Source organism: Tursiops truncatus, chromosome 4 (assembly GCF_011762595.2).
Source record: "Tursiops truncatus isolate mTurTru1 chromosome 4, mTurTru1.mat.Y, whole genome shotgun sequence".
Lineage (NCBI taxonomy): Eukaryota > Metazoa > Chordata > Mammalia > Artiodactyla > Delphinidae > Tursiops > Tursiops truncatus.
The window spans coordinates 1,579,010-1,598,889 of record NC_047037.1 but is presented as its reverse complement, the minus strand read 5'-3'; the positions used below and the strand labels follow the sequence as shown (position 1 = coordinate 1,598,889).

The window sequence follows — 19,880 nt, the reverse complement described above, 5'->3', positions numbered from 1 at the left end:
ACCTCCCCTTCTCCTTGGCAGCCACAAGGCTGTTCTCTATGTCTGTGGGTCTGTTTCTTTTTCACAGATAAGTTCATTTGTGTGTCATATTTTAGATTCCACATATAAGTGATATCATATGATCTTTGCTTTTCTCTGTCTGACTTACTTTACCTAGTATGATAATCTCTAGTTGCATCCGTGTTGCTGCAAATGGCATTATCTCATTCTTTTTTATTGGCTGAGTAATGTTCCATTGTATACACGTGCCACATCTTCTTTATCCATTCATCTGTCGATGGACACTTAGGTTGTTTCCGTGTCCTGGCTATTGTAAATAGATCCGCTGTGAACATTGGGTGCACCACGTTATTTTTTAATTAGAAAAGTTGCTTATGCTACCTCACAAAGATAATTAAGATACTGCCTGCAAAGGATTCCTGTTTTGAGGAAGAAAGACGTGAAGACCCATCACTGCAGCACTGTGGAGTGAGTGTTGCCATGGGGTGTGCTGCTGTGTAGTAGGGGATTCATAGGTGGCTGACCCTCTCAGGGGCTGTATCATGAACTAAAAGGCAAGGCAGGGAAAGGACTTTTGAGTCATAGGGAACAGCATGAGTGAAGGCTTGGTGGAGAAAGAGGATGGTCTAGGTGTGGAGGCCTGGACAAAGGACACAGGCAACTGTGGGGGGCAGGCGGGCTCCAGACCGTTCCATCGATGAGCTCAGAGTTGAGAGGGTGGATTTGGGACACGGTGTGTATCAGGCCTCAGCCTAGAGTCACCATGGCTTTTCTGTATAAGGACAGAATCCATTTTGAGAGCCGGAGCTTAAGCAGTATTTTCTCCCCACCCTGTTAGTGAGATCATTGCTCTGTCAGAGCAGCGTCTGTGGTGAAGAGAAACAGAAGGCTACAGCCAATCAATGCTGGTTATTTTAACAGTTATCAGCCTCTTGATGACTTACACGTGGAAGCCTGACCACTTCCTTCTTCTGCTTCCACGTCCTCTATGATTTCTTCCTGTTCACGTCAGGTTCAGGACATAACCACATACAAAGTAAGTGAGAAAAATTCCAGTAGAAGATCCCTGAATGGCCCTGAAAATTAAATGAACTTGGAAAAAGTACAAGAAATTTTGGTCCGGCATCTGTTTTCTTTTCTAATTTAGGTCCCTCTTCGCATCACAGAACAATACCAGTACATCCTAATTATTGGCATCTGTGAAAGGCTTTTGAATTAGGTGATACACAGAGTTACTGTGAGATGTACATTGTCATCAGCCAGCATGTCATGGAGGAGCGAGTCCTGGCTTTGTCGATGGTGACATGTTGCATACCAGACTTCTAAAAGCGATTTTAAAAATTCATACTCCTCTGCAAAGAGTTTAAATATATTGGAGCATGTTTTGGCTCTGTGTCCTTCTGCTTGCCTTTCCTCCCGCTTCAGTACAGATGAAGATCTTGAATTTGAGTCCAGATGAGACTTAGAAATTAATGTGCAAAGCAGCTGGGGTCTGCTAACTCCCAGGCTGTAGCTGAGGAGCTATTCTGGTACATTTTTCTCAGTGAAAGAATTGAGAATTAAAAAACTTAAAATGCATTGGCTTCTTGCCCTGTTATATTTAGAGTAATCCTGATGATAAATCGGTAACTATGGGTTTCATGGTGGAAGGGCACAAAATAACTGACCCAAGTAATCTAGAAAACAGATGTCTTTGGTTGGTTGAATGTAAATTCTCAAAACCAGATTTAAAGAGAGCTTTGTGGAGCCCAGTGAAATCGTCCATTTTAGAGGGGTTTTTTCTCTCTTTCAGACTTTCTTTCTACCCTGTCTCAACTCAGATTCTTGAGAAGCGGGGAGGTGGTCCCCAAGACACTATATTTGTGATATTCATCCTGCGATACAGAAATTCTTTGGGTGACAGAGTCGCTGTCTGACCTCACCTTCTTTCTACTTTACTCTTTGTTTTGCTGGCTCCCAAGAGGGAGTGAGAGACATCTAGGACGCATATGGCTGAGCTTCTGGAGTCCCTCCTGAGACTGCGCCTAAATATATGTGCTGTTTGGAAGCAAATTTTATCCAGTTATGGAAAAGTTCTTGGTATTCTTCCTACTCCTCCCAGCGCCCTCCAAAGTCCCATATCCAAGTGGGAAATAAAGCCCACTGTAGAACATCAAATACGTCCCGAATGGCTTTCCCTTCTGGCTCTTTCTGGAACCATCGAATTGCTCAAAACATCCCGAGAAGATTCTGGGGAGACTAAGTGTGATGGTGGTGGACTTGCTTAACTCTGTCTGACCAGACAGAGGTCAGCCAGAGGAAAAGAGAGGCTACCTAAGACGTCCAGGTCCTCACGGAGGAAGAAGGTTGGAAGCCTTTGCTGGAGATGGTATTCTGGAAGCAGAGCCGGCTGCTTCATTTGCAGGACCCGGTACAAAACGAAAACGCTCACCTCTTGTTCAACAGTGATTCAGAATTTCAAGACAACGACAGCAGGGCAGTAAACCTAGTACCCTTTTAGAACCGGGCTCTGTGTGACTATGTGACTACCCAGGCCACACGCTCGGGAAGCCAGCCCAGAGCAGATCCCTTCACTTTTTGAAAAACAGCCAGTTTAACCGGTAGTGTTTACTTGCCTTGTGAAACTCTCTCCTCCCAAATTTTGTTTGTGATTATTGGCCCCCAAACCTGATGGATCGGCTGCCTACCAGTCAGAACGGGGTTATAATAATCAGTCAGAGCTATGTGATAGCTGGGCACTTTCAAAAACTCTTTACTTTATCCAAGGTCATGTTTCGGAAATATAAAAAGCCAGTTTTTCACCTAAATTAAAAGACACTTGTACCAATTAATCTCTTCTTACTTGTTGGTTCCCAGTTTATACTACCTGGTGGCATTTCTTCCCCAGATCATGTTCTTCTAAGATAAAGAACACTGTGGACTGAATGCAGTGGCCCCGTGCCCTTCCTGGGACATGGAAGACTTTGGAGATTTAAACCTTGATCTCTGGTGTTGTGAGTTCAGGTTCACAGTTAAGAACACAGGCTGCCTTTGCCTTGGTATTCCCGGGGAGTTTTAATTAACTGGGGATTAGAAGGATTGAGAGCATTGGCCTCTGGGTCTAACAGGGGTTGAGCCCTCAGGGGTTCACCTGACAAAGTCCAGGAAAAGACCTTAATCACCCTCTTCTGGAAAGACTCGTTCCCACAGAGATGATATTTTTGCTAAATCTGTATTCTTCGCCTTCTTTAGAGATGAACCATCTTTCTAGGCATCTCCCAAAATAAAGGCTCGCCTTTCTAACCTGGGCAAGAGTAAATGTGCTCAGGAAACTTCCAGTCCCAGGGAGTTGAAAGGAGAGAGTTAGGGCTGAAATGCATGGTCAGGTGGAAGGACAGAAGGGACCCTTTCCCAGTGAGCAGGTGAGAGGCGCCGGGGAATAAGGGACCTTACAGAAGCCGAGGCTATCAGACCTTGGCGCCGTCCACCTTCACCACTGTCACCCATTCATCTTTACTAAATTTCCAAAAGTGGGACCTTCCCCTGGTGGGGATTTTTTTTTTTTTTTTTTTAACAAAAAATAACTCTAAGCCTCTACCCCTTGGGACAACTTGACTTTCTTGTTTGGAGCAGGAATCTTACGTTGTTTTCCTTTCATGGCTCAGAGCGGCCCCCCCCCAGCTCTACTGTCCAGTGTTCTCCATGTCACATGTGTGCCCACCCTCCTTGCTGGGGAGGAAGCTCTCTGTTTGTCATCAAAATAGTGGGCTGTTTTTTTACTTTCTCCCTCCCTCTCACCATTGTCTTTCAGTAGGGTGAAAAGGTCTTCACTTTTCTCTTTCTCCCCCCAAATCTGGCTATTAATAACTTTTCAGACGTTGTCACGCATAGACTTCCACTCACTCTGGAGGGTGTTTTTTGTTTGTTTAAGGCAACGTGTTTCCTGGTCTGAAAGCCGTGTTTCCCAAAGTCGCTGTGATGGGATTATTCCACACTCACCTCCTCCTACTGGCAGCATCTCTGCTTCTGGCTGGAAATGGGAATTGCAGCTCTGCGCTGGCCTGGCCAGGACCTCGCCGTGCCGGCCTGGCTGGCCGGGGGCACGCCTCCCTGGGGTGGCCACCTGCATATTACTCTTTGATTGAGATGGGGTTGAGATATAGTCTTCTTAATGATCGAGGAAAAACGACTAAGCAACACTCCTCACTTTTCTCTCTCTTCTCTCACTCAGGAAGGAGAAATTACCCTTTCGAACTTTGCGTGGGATAGAAATTAGCTCTGCAAAAGCCCAGTACAAACAGATGTGCTTCCCACACTAGTTTTGGGGTGAATTTCTCCTGACCCCATGCTTTTTATGACAAATAAAAGGCCAAGTTGCCTTTTTTTAAAAGGAAAAAGTTTTTACTTAGTGCCTTTCTTCAAAGGATCTCGATGGTTTCTGAACTTGTTCAGCCCGATGTCAATGGCTCTAAGGCAGCAAAGCAACTTCCATCCACAACACCATGGTGTGAATTCTCAGAAGCAGCTCTAGCATTGCACGCGAGTCAGCCAAGTGCACCGTCATTCCAGAAATCAGGCTTCTAGGGCTCTATTTGTGCTCAGGCCTGAGGGCAGGCTCTGGGTGTTAGGGACCTGTGTTGATACGCAGAGTTCACTGTCTGCTTCAGCGTGCATGCAGTTAGTGCACGAGGAGATCAGTGATGCACAGCTTCCTGAGCCATCTGAGCAGAGGATACCTCCGACCCTAGCCCTCTCCTGCACAGAAGAGCGAGTACTTGCCCTGCAAGCTCCTGGCGTGGCCTCCTTGATCTCCCCCCGTCTGCACGTCAGCCGCTGTCCCCGCTGTGTCTCACACACACATCCATCGCTCACGACTCTACTGGCCCGGACCACTGGCCATTCCCTGTCCTTTCTAACCCCAGCCTCTGCTCACCCATAATGCTCCTTGGGGGGAAATATTTTTTTTTTAATTTTATTGGAGTATAATTGATTTACAGTGTTGTGTTTCAGATGTACAGCAAAGTGATTCAGTTATACATCTACATCTATCCATTCTTTTTCAGATTCTTTTCTCATACGGGTTATTACAGAGTATTGAGTAGAGTTCCCTGTGCTATACAGTAGGTCCTTGTTGGTTGTCTCGCTGTTCAAATCCTACCCCTTCGTTAGAGCTGGGATCAAGTGTTGACTCCTTTCTGACTCCTTTGAATACCTACGGCCTTTACTCAGTAAATAACTGCCGTGTGCCTGCTATGTGCCAGGCACCGTACTGGGCCCTTTTTCACTTGCTGCTTCCACACTGCTGGGTTCCCTTGACTTAATGCTCCTGGTAGATTGAGGAGGGGCAGGACCAGGCCTTATCCATCTTTGTACGCCCCGGGAGAGCCCACCCCAGTTGGGATGGGAATTGGCATTGGGTGAATGGATCGATATATGAATGAGTCTTTGGAATCATGAGGCTGTCTGCCCACAATAGCCCATGTTGTTCAGAGATTCAGAACAGTGTTCTGTCCTAGTTGGGAATCTTTATTTTAAACACAAAATGTATATTCGAAATTGTCCAGAAGAAAGCTTTGGAAAAAGAGGTTTTGCCAGTAACTAAAGCTGCCATTCATGGGGCCCTTGCTGTGCGCCGGTCATTGTGCTGACACTTTATATGTGTTCCCTGATTGGGTGCACTGAGCGATCCTATGAAGTAGGTACTTTATTATCCCCATTTTACGGATGAGGAAACTGAGGCCTTAGTGTAACTTGCTCAATATCACATAGGTGAGTGGCCGAGTCAGTGTTTAAATCCACGTGTACCCGAGCTACAGCCTAATTCTTTTTTTTTTAATTATTTTTATAAGCAACAGACATTTATTTCTCACAGTTCAGGAGGCTGCAAAGTCAAAGATCAAGGCACTTGGCAGGTTCAGAGTTTTGTGAAGGCCTGCTTCCTGGACATCTGTCTTTTCCCTTTACCTTCACATGGGGGAGGAAGGGCCAAGCTAGCTCTCTGGGGTCTCTTTTATAAGGGCTCCACCCTCATAGCCCAAGTGCTTCCCAAAGGCCCCACCTCCTCATACCATCACACTGGGCAATAGACTTCAATGTAGGAATTTCGGGGATACATTCAGTCTACAGCAGGGGAATTGCTCTGCATTGTAGGATATCTAACACCATCTCCAGCCTCTGTTCAGTAGGTGCCAGCAGCATACAGTATGATGTAAATATCACCTAGGGGGCAAAATCAGAGCCCGAAAGTGTGTTCCTACCTTACCAATTAGGGAACCCTCCTACATTGTGGGTGGGGTGTAAGTTGGTGTAGCCACTAAGGAGAACAGTATGAAGGTTCCTTAAAAAACTAAAAACAGAGCTACCATATGATCCAGCAATCCCACTCCTGGGCATATACCACGAGAAAACCATAATTCAAAAAGATACATGCACACCAATGTTCATAGCAGCACTATTTACAATAGCCAAGACATGGAAGCAACCAAAATGTCCGTTGACAGGTGAATGGATAAAGAAAATGTGGTACATATATACAGTGGAATAGTACTCAGCCATAAAAAAGAATGAAATAATGCCATTTGTAGCCACTTGGATGGACCTAGAGATTATCATACTAAGTGAAGTAAGTCAGACAGAGAAAGACAAATATCATATGATATTTATATGTGGAATCTAAAAAAAGGATACAAATGAACTTATTTACAAAACAGAAATAGAGTCACAGATACAGAAAACAAACTTATGGTTACCAGTGGGGAAAGGGGTGGGAGAGATAAATTGGGAGATTGGGATTGACATATACATACTACCATATATAAAATAGATAACTAACAAGAACCTACTGTATAGCACAGGGAACTCTACTCAGTGCTCTGTAATAACCTATACGGGAAAAGAATCTAAAAAAGAGTGGATCTATGTATATGTATAACTGATTCACTTTGCTGTACACCTGAAACTAACACAACATTGTAAATCAACTATATTCCAATAAAAATTAATTTAAAAAATCTCAGCCCCACTCCATTTCTGTAAGGCAAGATATTATATATAATTATACATAACACACAAACGACAGGCTTTTTTTTTTTTTTTTTTTTTTCCCTGCGGCTTGAAGGATCTTGGTTCCCTGACCAGGGATCAGACCTGTGCCCCCTGCAGTGGAAGCACAGAGTCTTAACCACTGGACCACCAGGGAAGTCCCCAGGCAATTATTTTTCACAAAAATATTTTAAAGCCTAATTCTTAACCACTAGCCCACTATCTGAACCAACCAAAAAATCACCCCCTTTGGGAGAGGGTGAAAGATATTATATGTGATGATATCTGAAAACTAGAAGGTGAAACAGGGCCCATGAATGGGAGAAAAAATGATGAGAATCGGAGCAATGATTTGAGAGTATGAGAGGGGAGAAGGAGGCCCAACTTAATGTCATATCAAAATATGAAGAAGGAGTGAGATGAGTCACTTTTCTCCATGTCTTGTTTAGATTTGGGACATCTGACTAGTCCATCAAGGGAATTACGAATTGTAAGTAGTTAGGTGCAGGAGGATATTTCGGTTTACAAGAGACATACCGTCCCTTCTGATTTAGGATTGTTTCTGTCCCGCAGATAGTACTTTAGTTAGAGCAATGGCACCTCATATCCCCAAGGGGAGACAGAAGAAATCTGAGCAGGAGTGGGCATTCCATGGGTATCGCTATGATGCGAAGCAAATGGCTCGCAAATGGCTCTAAGGCCTATGTGGCCTTCTCCACCAAGTGACTATTTTTTTTTCTTTTTGGTTGGACCCCAGTTCTTTGATAGCAAGAGTAGAAGAGCCTATGAGGTAAGAAAGGTTGAAAAACCTGCGGTTAGAAAACACTTGACCCAGTTTGTGATGCAGGTCTAGCTTCTTGATCTAGGTAGTTAGAGCGTTCATTGTGTCACTTGCTTTGGCGATCTCAAACAATAGAAGTCACGCTTAAGCCGCAGAAGCCACGATTAGACAGCAGAAGGCAGGTTTCACCAAGTTAGCAGTTAACCAACAGAAGTTACTTAACAGATTAACCAACACAGATCATGGCTAACCAGCAGAAGTCCTGATTACAACTCAAATCAGTGGGTCTTCTACTAACCTCAGGGGAATCTGGATGCTTCCCTCCCTAAGTACAGATAATATCATCCTCAAGGAATACATTATCATTGCGGAATATTCTGTGGAATTAAGGACTATCACTCTGGCTCTGTTTATAGCTGAGGATGTCCGTTGTTCATTCGTTCAGTCGACAGCTGTTTGTTGGATATCTGCCGTGTGTCAGGTTCTGTCCCGGTGCTGGGGATATGCAGTTGATTTGTACCAGTCCATTTGTACTAGGTGTTGAAATATTGAACTGTGTTCCTACCAGTTTTTGCCTTCAGTCTTTGTCTTCTTCCACCCAAGTCCACTGTGGTGAGTCCAGGGAAGACACATGAAGTCACCGTGGAGTCCCCATCTTGTCCACCCTAGTTCTGTGGAGCCGGCCCCCATGCCCCTCCTTGTCCCCTGTCAGGGAGGCTGGAATCCCAGCAAGAAAGATGTCACACTGGGTGGTGCTTCTGGGACACCCACTGGTGGAAATCTCTGAAGCCCATGGGACTCCTGAGGCTGTGACTGCTGGCCACAGACTGGACTTCCCCCACGATGGCCATGTAACCTCCGAAGTAGATGGTACTATTGATTAATATTTTAAATATCATACTCAGATAGGTGTGATATAGAAGGAGAAGCAAAAGCCCAAGGTTATCTAGAAGAGGGAGCATTCATGTGTGCTTGGATCAGTCAGAGAAGGTTTCCTGGGTGAGGTGACATAACATCTTCAAGACCTGATAGAAGTTTTCTGTGTTCACTGGGAAAAAGGATGTTTCTGGAAAGTGAAAGAGGAAGCTTGTGGCACCAGCAACCCTAGACTTGGTGTCAGAAAACCAGGCCCTCAGACTTCCTGATGACCAGCAACCATGAGCCAGGATTGACACTCCAGCCTCCATCTGGTCACAGACACCTGCCCCAGGTCCCCACAGAGGTGTGGTGAGGGCTCCGCTCCAAGATAAAGGTGACACCGTCTGAAAGCCCTCTTGTTGGTGTCTTTTAAGCCCCAGGCTAGTCCAAACAAATCGCAGTTGTTTTTGTTTTTTTTTTAATTTTTTTGTTGAAGTAGAGTTGATTTACAATGTTGTGTGTTAATTTCTGCTGTACAGCAAAGTGACTCAGTTACACACATGTATACATTCCTTTTCATATTCCTTTCCATGATGGTTTATCCCAGGATATTGAATACAGCTCCCGGTGCTATACAGTAGGACCTTGTTTTTTATCCAATCCATACATGATAGCTTCCATCTGCTAATCCCCAGCCTCCCACTCCATCCCTCCCCCAACCCCCTCCCTGATCAGGCAACCCCCAGCCTGATCTCTGTGTCTGTGAGTCTGAAGAAATCGCAGTTGTCACCCCTACAGGGGGACGGTCTCTCCTTCCTTCATCTTCAAACCTCCTCCTTCACCATCTTCTTTGCCCACAGAAGCCCCCTCATCCTCACTCTCAAGCCATCCCAACTTGTCACTCCCTGGCGCGAGGACACACTTGGAGTCCCGGGAAGGTACAGCTGGGAAGGGTCTTGGAAGTGAGCCTCCAGCCCCTCCCTCAGGAGATAGTGCGTGAGTGCGCCTAGACCTGAGGCTGTGACTCTCCAAGCCTGCCCCGCTCCTTCCCTGCGGGGACTCTCCCACTGCACCCTCCTGCCCCCTCTCTCCCGTGGGGCTGCTTCTCCAAAGAGGACCAAATCCTTCATCCGTACCTACCCATCTCCTGGCTGCAAGAACTACCACACTTGAACTTGGTACTTTGCTTTGATGGAAAACTTTTTATTTTTTTCCACTTAAGAATTTTTTTAACTTAATTTTTATTTTATATTGGAGTTAGTTTCAGGTGTACAGCACAGTGATTCAGTTATACATATACATATATCCATTCTTTTTCAGATTCTGTTCCCATGTAGGTTATTATGGAATATTGAGGAGAGTTCCCTGTGCTATACAGTAGGTCCTTGTTGGTTATCTATTTTATATATAGTAGTGTGTATATGTCAATCCCAAACTCCCAGTTTATCCCTCCCTCCCCTCTTTCCCCTTTGGTAACCAGAAGTTTATTTTCAAAGTCTGTTGAGTCTGTTTCTGTTTGAACTCAGTACGACTAAAGCTCATTTTACATGTAACAACCTTGGGATACAGTTTTGATTCCCAAATTATGAGGCTCCCAATTTTAGGTGGGACAGATTCATGGCGTTAAACCTCATTGAATCACATAGTGAGAAACATGTTTATTTTCTCTGAATTCCTCAAGAGAAGCCTCAAGTAAGTGCTGATCTGTAGCTAAGTCTTGCTCCATTCCCTTTCAGCCAGGAGTGAGGTTTAGCAGAAGCAGAATCCAGCGAGAGTGAAATCGCATCTGATTATTGTTTTGTTCAACTTCATTTTATTTATTTTATGAATGCCTTCTCATATTGACAGTTGGTGCTGGTATTCAAATTGAGTCAGAGGTTAAAGGTTTCCATTTTAAATAATGTCAAAAATAAAGGAAGAGGGGGCGCAGTGGTTGAGAGTCCACCTGCCGATGCAGGGGACATGGGTTTGTGCCCCGGTCCGGGAGGATCTCACATGCCGCGGAGCGACTGGGCCCGTGAGCCATGGCCGCTGGGCCTGCACGACCGGAGCCTGTGCTCCACAACGGGAGAGGCCACAGCATACCACTCCACAGCAGTGAGAGGCCCGCATACCACAAAAAATAAATAAATAAAATAAAGGAAGAGGGACTTCCCTGGCGGTCCAGTGGTTGGGACTTCGCCTTCCATTGTAGGGGGTGCGAGTTCGATCCCTGGTCGGGGAGCTAGGATCCTGCATGCCTTGGGGCCAAAAAAACAAAACATAAAACTGAAGCAGTGTTGTAACAGATTCAATAAAGACTTTTAAAAAATGGTCCACATCAAAACAAATCTTAAAAAAAAAAATAAAGAAGAATCAACCTAAATAAAACATTAAGTAGATAAAATTTTGGTGACACGGGCTATGGTGCCACACGCACGCACGCACACAAAAGGCCCTCCAAGCGGTAGAAACGAGGTTTACAGAACGGTTCACGGTATCTACTGTGGAGGAGGGGGGTTTGGACAATGCAATCCTCTCTTTGGCCTCAGAGGGCATTTCTGTTTACCCAGGCCATGAATAAAAATACCTCACAGCATACATTTTAGTCAGCAAGTATTCTAGCCTAGTGGAAATGATTTACTGAAATTTAGACCTCCTCATGAAATCCAGCCCAAACTCTGATTTGGAAAACCAAGAAGTCCTATTTAGTTTCTGCTGTCATTGTTCCTGAACCACGCTGACTGCATAATTAGTGACATATAAAGTTCTTAATTCTCTCTTCTTCTTTCATCCGGGTGTCAGGAGATTGGTTTCCACTCCTTTGTGCTCACTCACTAAGAATTTGCTGAACTGATTATTCAGTTTGTAATAAGTGGAGGAGGTCACCTTGGTCCATACCTCACTTGCTTCACACCTGCAAAAAGACCAGATCTTCCATGTGTCAGTGTTACTTGATGGGAGAGCAGTGAAGTTTCTGTCAATTGAGGTTGTACGTCTGGCAGCCAAGAGTGTCCTGTAGGTATTCTTTGCAGGAAAAAATATGTTTGAGATGACCATAGTGCACAGATTCTCTTAGAGCTTCAAAGTATTTATAACCTGTTATTTTAGATTCTGAGCATATTTGTAGCTCCAGAGGTACAAAAATAAACTACATTTTCTTGGAAAATGTGTGTGTCTGGGATGTAAGAGGAGTTGCAACCTTAAACAAGATTTCCAGGCGTTTACAGTCGAACCATGCCAGTAAAAATATGTTTTTTTAGATGTTAAAATCCTAGGGTGCCCACGTAAATATCCTAAGCAATGTGTGTTACGTGAGCTTCCTTTGCTAATGTGCTTTAGCTTTGAAGGTCTTTAGTTCTGGCTCCTGGGGTGTTAATGTACTACAGGGAAAGTTGAACTCAGATGGCAAGTCTTGTTTGCTGTTCAACACAGTGGATGGATGTGCTTCCCACATTCAAGAGAATTATTACTAACGGAGGTAAAAGTCACATCACAATTGATGAGGTAAAACTCCTTGCTTGTAATACTCCTAGCAGCGTAGAGGTTTTTGTTGGGCAATGAGAAAAGACAGCAGGTTTACCCATCACTCACTCTTCAATCATCTCTGTCTTAACAAGCACCACTTAATTTTCCGTTCTCTGCAAAGCTGTGTGGGGAGATGGGTACGCAGAGAGGAGAAGCTGGGGGGAGACCCTGTGCTCATGGAGCCTGAAGTGTGATTTGTTTCATCAGTGTTTCCCAAAAAATCAGGATAAATTGCTTCTTTGGTCAAAATATAACTTTCCAAAAGTTAAAAAACAATACTTATTCAAATATGCAGTAAGCACATGTTGAAGACTTATTTCACTCATTAACGAGGGAAACAGTCAGATGACAAAGCTGGTTCAAAGAAGGATATGAAAAAAATAGGTAGGGAGGGAGGTAGGCAGACAGACAGATAGGGTGATTGGAAAAAAGAATGCTGGAATAAGGTGGCAAAGTTAGACCCAACTGCTTAATGTCCTACAAGGCAATAGAACAATAATCTTTGGTTATATTTCAACCAGGCAGGAATCTTCGCACCTATACTAGGCACATATGATTTATAAGTTACCAGTCTTCTACAGTCTTTACAGAGTCAAGGTCCAGTCAATAATAAACAGTAAGTCAAAGGAAGTTACATTTCCCGAGACCGTTAGATGACTCGTGTAAGTTTGTCAGTCAGTGCGGCGTATGCATTGCCCGAGGGAACTTCCTGCAATGATGGAAATATTCTGTACATGTGCTGCCCAGTGTGGTAGCCCCTGCACATGTGTAGCTGTTGAGCACTTGGAGGGATTAATCTCCAGAATTTACAAGCAGCTCATGAAGGTCAATATCAAAAAAAAACAAAAAACCACAAACAACCCAATCAAAAAGTGGGCTCCATTGTAAAGCAATTATACTCCAATAAAGATGTTAAAAAAAAAAGAAAGAAAAAGTGGGCAGAAGACCTACGTAGACATTTCTCCAAATAAGACATACAGATGACCAAAGAGGCACATGAAAAGATGCTCAACATCACTAGTTATTAGAGAAATGCAAATCAAACTACAATGAGGTATCACCTCACATAAGTCAGAATGGCCATCATCAAAAAGTCTACCAATAGTAAATGCTACAGAGGGCGTGGAGAAAAGGGAACCCTCCTGCACTGTTGGTGGGAATGTAAATTGGTGCAGCCACTGTGGAGGTGCCTTAAAAAAAAAACCTAGAAATAGAGCTGCCATATGATCCAGCAATCCCACTCCTGGGCGTATATCTGGAGAAAAACATGGTTTGAAAGGATACGTGCACCCCAGTGTTCATTGCAGCACTGTTTACAGTAGCCAAGACATGGAAGCAACCTAAATGTCCATCCACAGGTGAATGGATAAAGACGATATGGTACATGCATACAGTGCAATATTAACCATTAAAAAGAATGAAATAATGCCATTTGCAGCAACATGGATGGACCTGGAGATTATCATACTAATTTTATTTAATTTTCATTATTTAAATAGCCACACGTGATTCGTAGCTATCATATTGAACATCACAGCTCCCACATGCCATTAAACGAGCAGACAATCATTTTTCTGCCTTGTTTCCAATCTTGGATAATATTTTTCTAAACACTTTGCAAATTAAATCGTGTTTTAAATATTATCACGAGAGCTAAATATGTAAACGCATTTGGAGAAGACTCCTTTGGAAAGACCTGATTCTTTCACGAAGCGTATAATTTCTTCTGCAAGTGGAATGCTTCTTCTATTGGCTTTCTTGACAGTGGACTCACCTGGTATTGTTCTGGCCAGCAAGGGAGCCACTTAGGAAGTTAAGCCTGTTTGGAGCGAACCCAACTCTGCATTATGTTTTCCAAGTGAATTCGCTTGGTATTCATTTTCTTTTAGCAAGATAATAACGGGCAAGTCCAGTTTTGATTAAAAGGGGCTTTCTGGTTTGCAGCAAAGGGAGAGAACTGACTATTCATATTTCACAAGGATTTTAAGGCTTAAATAAGTTAACTTTTCTGCTGCCATCACTTCATTACTCAGAACGAGCAGGCAATGCATTGATAAGGTTGGCTTTGATTTCTCATGAAGCTCAGTAGTTTTGCTTAATTTTCTCATCTTCTTGGTTGCTTGCAGGGGTTTTTCCGCAGAAGTATTCAGAAGAACATGATTTACACTTGTCACCGAGATAAGAACTGTGTTATTAATAAAGTCACCAGGAATCGATGCCAGTACTGTCGACTCCAGAAGTGCTTTGAAGTGGGAATGTCCAAAGAATGTAAGTGGAGTCTCCAAAAAATTCTTTTCTCTTTGCCTTATCTATAAATATGATTGCTCAGCCTCCAAAATCAAGTCGTGGAGGACGTCAGCGTGTGGAATTCAGACGTGACACGAGTGATAGTTTGCCAGGGGTAGGTGTCAACAGAGATGACACGGAAATAGAACGACCGTGGGGATTTTCAGATACAATTTGAGTGGCAGTTGGTGAAAAGGCAGGCGCTGGGTGTCGTGGACAGCAGGCTTGTATTCCAGAGCGGTTACTAACCAGCTCTGTGTCTCTGAGCCACTGGTAACTGGTCCTAGAGCCACATGGAGACTCTGTTTCCCCATCTCGACAGTAGGAATAGCGAGCTTTGCCTGTGTTGATGAGAATAAAACGAGGCGAGAGGCATGTGGTAATAATGGACCCTTTTTTTCAGAGGGGAGGGAGCGTAAAACTTTTGCTGTCGAAGAAACATTTAGAAACTTGGCATGTTGGCAATTTTCCAAACTCGATTCAGCCCCACTCCTCCAAACAGTTATTCACTTGATTAATTCAGAAGAGAATATTTGAATAGATTAAAAACGAGTGGTCCATAATCATCTGCTTGTGGGGCTTTGAATTATACATGCAGAATACATATACAGGCAGAGTACATACAGCACCAAAAAAATCACGAAGGGAACAAGAACGTGCCAGGCGCGTGGCCGGGCTCAGGCAGGTGTAAGGAAGACGCAGGGATGTGTGCCTGGTTGGGCGCTCAGTGGAATCGCTGCCCACCTGCCCCCACTGCGTCCTGACACTTGAGCATCTGAGTGGGGCACTGGGCGGGGCGCTCTGAGGGGCCCTGGAGATGCTAAGCCACGCCCACTGACCCCTACGAGAGGGAGACGAAAAGCCACAGTCCCACAGCGGGGTTTGAAGGCTTTATGTTGGTTAGACGCTCTTGGATTTTGGAACTGGGACGTGTGGCCATGGGAGCGAGGCCCCTGGAGCCGGGCAGGGCTTCCCTGAGAGTGCGCAGCTGGCCGACAGGAGCTCTGCTGGGAGCTCTGACTTGGGATGTTTCTTGGCGGCCTGCCCAGTGTCTTTCCTGCCCCTCGCCTTTCCTAACTCTGCCCAGGGTTTACATAGGCTTTTCTGCGTCTTGGGTTTCTACTCCTCAGGGAAGACATCAGGGTTGGATCCATTCGTTTGACTCAAGCCAATCAGTATAACCTGTCCCAGCCACAGTCATTGGTTCATAGCGAACGTGTAACCTAGGCTGGTCCAGTGAGAATGAGTTCAAGACTCATGCTCGTGACCCATAAAAGGAAAAAAATGGTAAATCAGACTTCATCAAAATCAGAAAATGTCTGCTGTTCAAATGACACTGTGAAATTAATGAGAAGCCAAGCCACAGACGAGGAGAAAATACTCACAAACCACATATCTGCTAAGGACTTATATGTAGGATATGGAAAACCTCTGAAAATTCAATGATCAGGAAGGAAATAACCCAATTAAAAAACCAAAACTAAACTAAAATTCAAAATTGCCAAGATTATGAAAGACAGACAGACTGAGACATTACAGCTAAGTGCAAGGCATGATCCTGGTGACCCTGCAGTGGAGGAAAGCTACCTATAAAGGGCATTATTGGGACAGTTACTGAAATTCGAATATAGGTTGTCAATTAGAATATCACGTTGAATCAACTTTGCATGTCCTGACTTTGATCACTGTGCTATCGTTACATAAGAGAATGTTCTTATTCTTGATTTGTGCCGCCTACTCTCCATGGTCCAAAAGGGCTGTGTGTGTGTGTGTGTGTGTGTGTGTGTGTGTGTGTGTGTGTGGAGAGAGAGAGAGAGAGAATGAAAGAGAGGAAGAAAATGTGGCAGGATATTAAGACTTGTGAATCTGAGTGAAGGGATACACAGTGAAGGAGTTCCTTGAACTATTCTTGCAACTTTTGAGCAAATTTGAAATTGTATCAAAACAAAATGACTAAAACAAAAGACTCATGCTTAGAATATTGGGGCAGAAGTGTCCTGCCTTCTGATGCATGTGAACAAGGAGACGCAAGTGTTCTCCAGCCCCAAGGGAGGTCGGCTATAGGACAGGGCAGGCTCTGTGGATGGAAGAATGGAAAGACAGACAGAACTCGGGCCCTGACCGGCATCCCTGAGTTGCCGAACCCACCACCCCTGGCACCTCTGCCTCCGGATGGTTTGCTTCTCTCTGCCAAGGACTCATGAAGGCAGTTGAGGCTGGGGTCTTATTCATAATTAAGGTCCCGATGAGCAAGCCTGGAGTCACCAGACAGGGATGCATGCTGGGTATGCCGTCCCTTCTGGGAGGGTCACCTCCTCCAGGTGGTTCTGTTGCCCGCATCTCAGCCAGGTCCTTTGATCCCCTCCAAACTTTAGAGCTATTGAATGACTCTTTCCTTCCAGATTGAGTTGGTGTAGTACATTCTTGGTTATCAAAGTACTCATAGCTTTGGGACTTTGAAATGGTAAATATTCATGGCGTGTGAAAAAGCATGATACCTAACTGTATGGTCTTAATTACATAAACATGGATGCTGAGTTGTGTAAATACAGAAACGAGACCTAGAAGGACACATCAAATGGTAAACTGCTCGGGATTACGGATGACTTTGTTTTTTGCTTCTTGTGTTTTTTGGTTTCCTATTATGCACATGTTAACTTTTAAGAAATAAATGTTATTTTAAAAACCTTTTTAAAAAAATCCATGAATGTGAAGCTTTGAAGCTAATCTTTCCTTAGCTCAGTCCCCAAACCCTGGCACTAATGAGAAAAGCATGATATTGCCCTGAAGTAGGCAAATTATTTATATGTGTAAGCGAGACTCACAGGATTTTCCCCCTAACTCCCCATTTTTGGTCTGACGTTCTGTAGATGTGGATGTTACACTGCAGTTCTGTGGGAGAATTTCAGTTCAGGCTAAAATTATAAATGAGTAAGCCAGATGTGGACTCGGGGTAAATCAGTACTTTTGCATTTATTTTGCGTGGGCTGGAGACCCATTTCCTGCTTACATTACTTAAAACCCATATCCTGCTTCTCTGTAAAAACTGGAAGGTTGGTTGCCAATTAAAAAAAATAATGTTTACACCCACAGGAGAACTCTAGTTTCAACCCTCAAGGAACTTGTCACCTTAATTAGATTTAAAAATATAGAAATGGGAAGAAAATGGGATCATTATGCCCAAGTAAACAAAAATAAATATATTTTCTTCAGAAGGAAATTGGAGGGGAAGAAATATCCACTTGGAGTACAGTGACCGAGAGTCTAATAGAACATTTTAAAAGTTGAAACAGAAGGAAGCAGGAAGATTTGAGAATCACTAATCAATTATACCACAGTGCCCACCACTGAAACAAACCCAGGAGTAACAGAGACTCATAGGACGGTGGAGCATATGAGAATCACTCATCAATTATACCACAGTACCCCCCACTGAAACAAACCCAGGAGTAACAGAGACTCATAGGACAGTGCAGCTGAAAACAGATCTTAGAGACTGATTTTCACTCACCTCTCTCCTTTGACATACGAGTACACCAGGACCCAGAAAGGTGAAACGCTCTTCCCAGCAAATCCCCAACTGGCTAAAGACAGAACCAAGCTTACAGTTCACATCTGCCACCTCTGCTCGCCATGCTTCCTTTGCAGCACCAAGATTAGCAAGGTTTGCGTTCCATTGGGGCCAGAGGTCATGTCACTTCACGAGTATGTATCAGAACCCTTTGGACGCAAGGGACAGAGAACCCAGCTCCAACCTGACAAAAGCTAAAAAATCAACACATGTCACTGGATGACACGACTGGATCCAAAGGCTCACGTTTGTTTTGGGGGCATTCTCATCGTTCCTCTTCATTTCTCAGAGCTGGTTTGTTGTTGGTTTTTTTTTTGCTGTGTTGGTTTTGTTTCTGGGAAGATTTTCCAAATGGCTAATAAAGATGGCCAACCAATAGCCTACCCGGCAGAAAGAGAGAGCCTCAGATCCTCTGTGAATGCAGGACTTTGGGGTGTTGGGGGCTGAATATGGTGATTGGCTAGTTTGGGATCGTGTGCCCAGCTCCGGACCCACCCAAAACAAACCACAAGAGCCAAGGGTGTGGAAGAAGTGTTTCTCGGTGGGAAACCAGAAAGTCAGGAGGCAGAAACAACTTCACGTTCCCCACGAAATATCGTCTCACAGCGCTGTTCCCAGTACGTTCTTATTCTTTATGCTGCGGGGGAAAAGAAAGAAAGAAACCTGAGAATCATCCCATGGTAGCCGCTAACATAGACGCGGTGTTTTCTATGGGCCAGGCACTGCATTAACCTCTTGTAATACTTCATACCATTTGATCCTCATAGCAACCCTGTAAGGTAGGTTAGTTATAATTCCTCTCTCCCTCCTTTCCAGCAAGATGTGGAAGCTGAGGCACAGAGAGGTTAACTTACTCAAGGTAACACGGTTGGTAAGGTGCAGCCCTGGGATCTGGGCCCAGGGAGCAACATATACCGCATGCCGTAAAAAGCAGCCTTGAAAACTCTGGGGTTTATTGCCAGTGGTTAATAAAACAATAATTACACTCCTTGCTACGTATTAGAGATGTACGCCCTGGAAAATCATGTGCAAATTTAATTTTCATAGATCACATTTGGTTTTAAAAGTATAAGGCGTTGTACTGGTAAAAGAAATCCTTTATTGTGTGTCCCGTCAGCAAAGCATGATTATTTCTTCATTTTTCTGTTCTGTAGATGCTGGTGGGTATGCCTTATATTTTCCAAGGGCTTTGTACAGTAGGGGAACCTTTTCTGTGGAGGAGTAGCTCTTTGTCAGACCATGGGATTTGAAAGCGGTAACAGTAAGGGGAAAAAAATCGATTTTCAGCTGCATTCTAAAAGCAGTACAAAAATTTATGAAGAACTTGGGGAGGAAGCAAAGGAAGTAACACGACTCCCAAGTTGAGTGATGAGCTTCTGCTGGCGGGTGGGAGGCTTGTAACCGTGTCAGGCAAGGCAAGTGTGTAGCAAAGCCCTGAAGTAGGAACAAGGAAAACAGGTTCAACAGTAAATGAAGACACAAAATTGGGGATCGTCAATGAGCTATGCAGACAAGCCTGTGTCCGTGATGGGGAGGGAGCCAGTTGAGACCACGCTGCTTGGAGACCACAGGAGCTGACCACACGCATTTGAGTCAGTTATGGAAATCCCAGCGATCGTTCAAGTCTTTCAGCCAGCGATCCTCAGACTTTTAAAAAAGGGTCCAATAGAAAATGTTTCGGCTTTGTGGGCCGTATGATGTCTGTCTCGGTTCCTTAACTCTGCCGTGGTAGCACGAACGCAGCAGTAGAAAATACGTGGACAAAGGGGATCTGCCTGTGTGCCGGCACATCTTTATTTACAAAAGCAGGTGTAGGGCTGGGTTTGGCCTGAGGCTTGCAGGGGCTCCCCCAGTGGT

The 19,880-nt window shown here is 44.3% G+C and overlaps 1 protein-coding gene across 1 annotated transcript in view; it reads left to right on the top strand.

The window, feature by feature from the left end:
• Positions 1-19,880, top strand: part of RARB (retinoic acid receptor beta) — a 185,624-nt gene that overhangs the window by 63,430 nt on the left and 102,314 nt on the right. Inside the window, exon 3 of the mRNA XM_033855255.2 lies at positions 14,293-14,434. Within this exon, the coding sequence (XP_033711146.2) occupies positions 14,293-14,434 (142 nt within the window). The remainder of the gene's footprint in view (positions 1-14,292; positions 14,435-19,880) is intronic.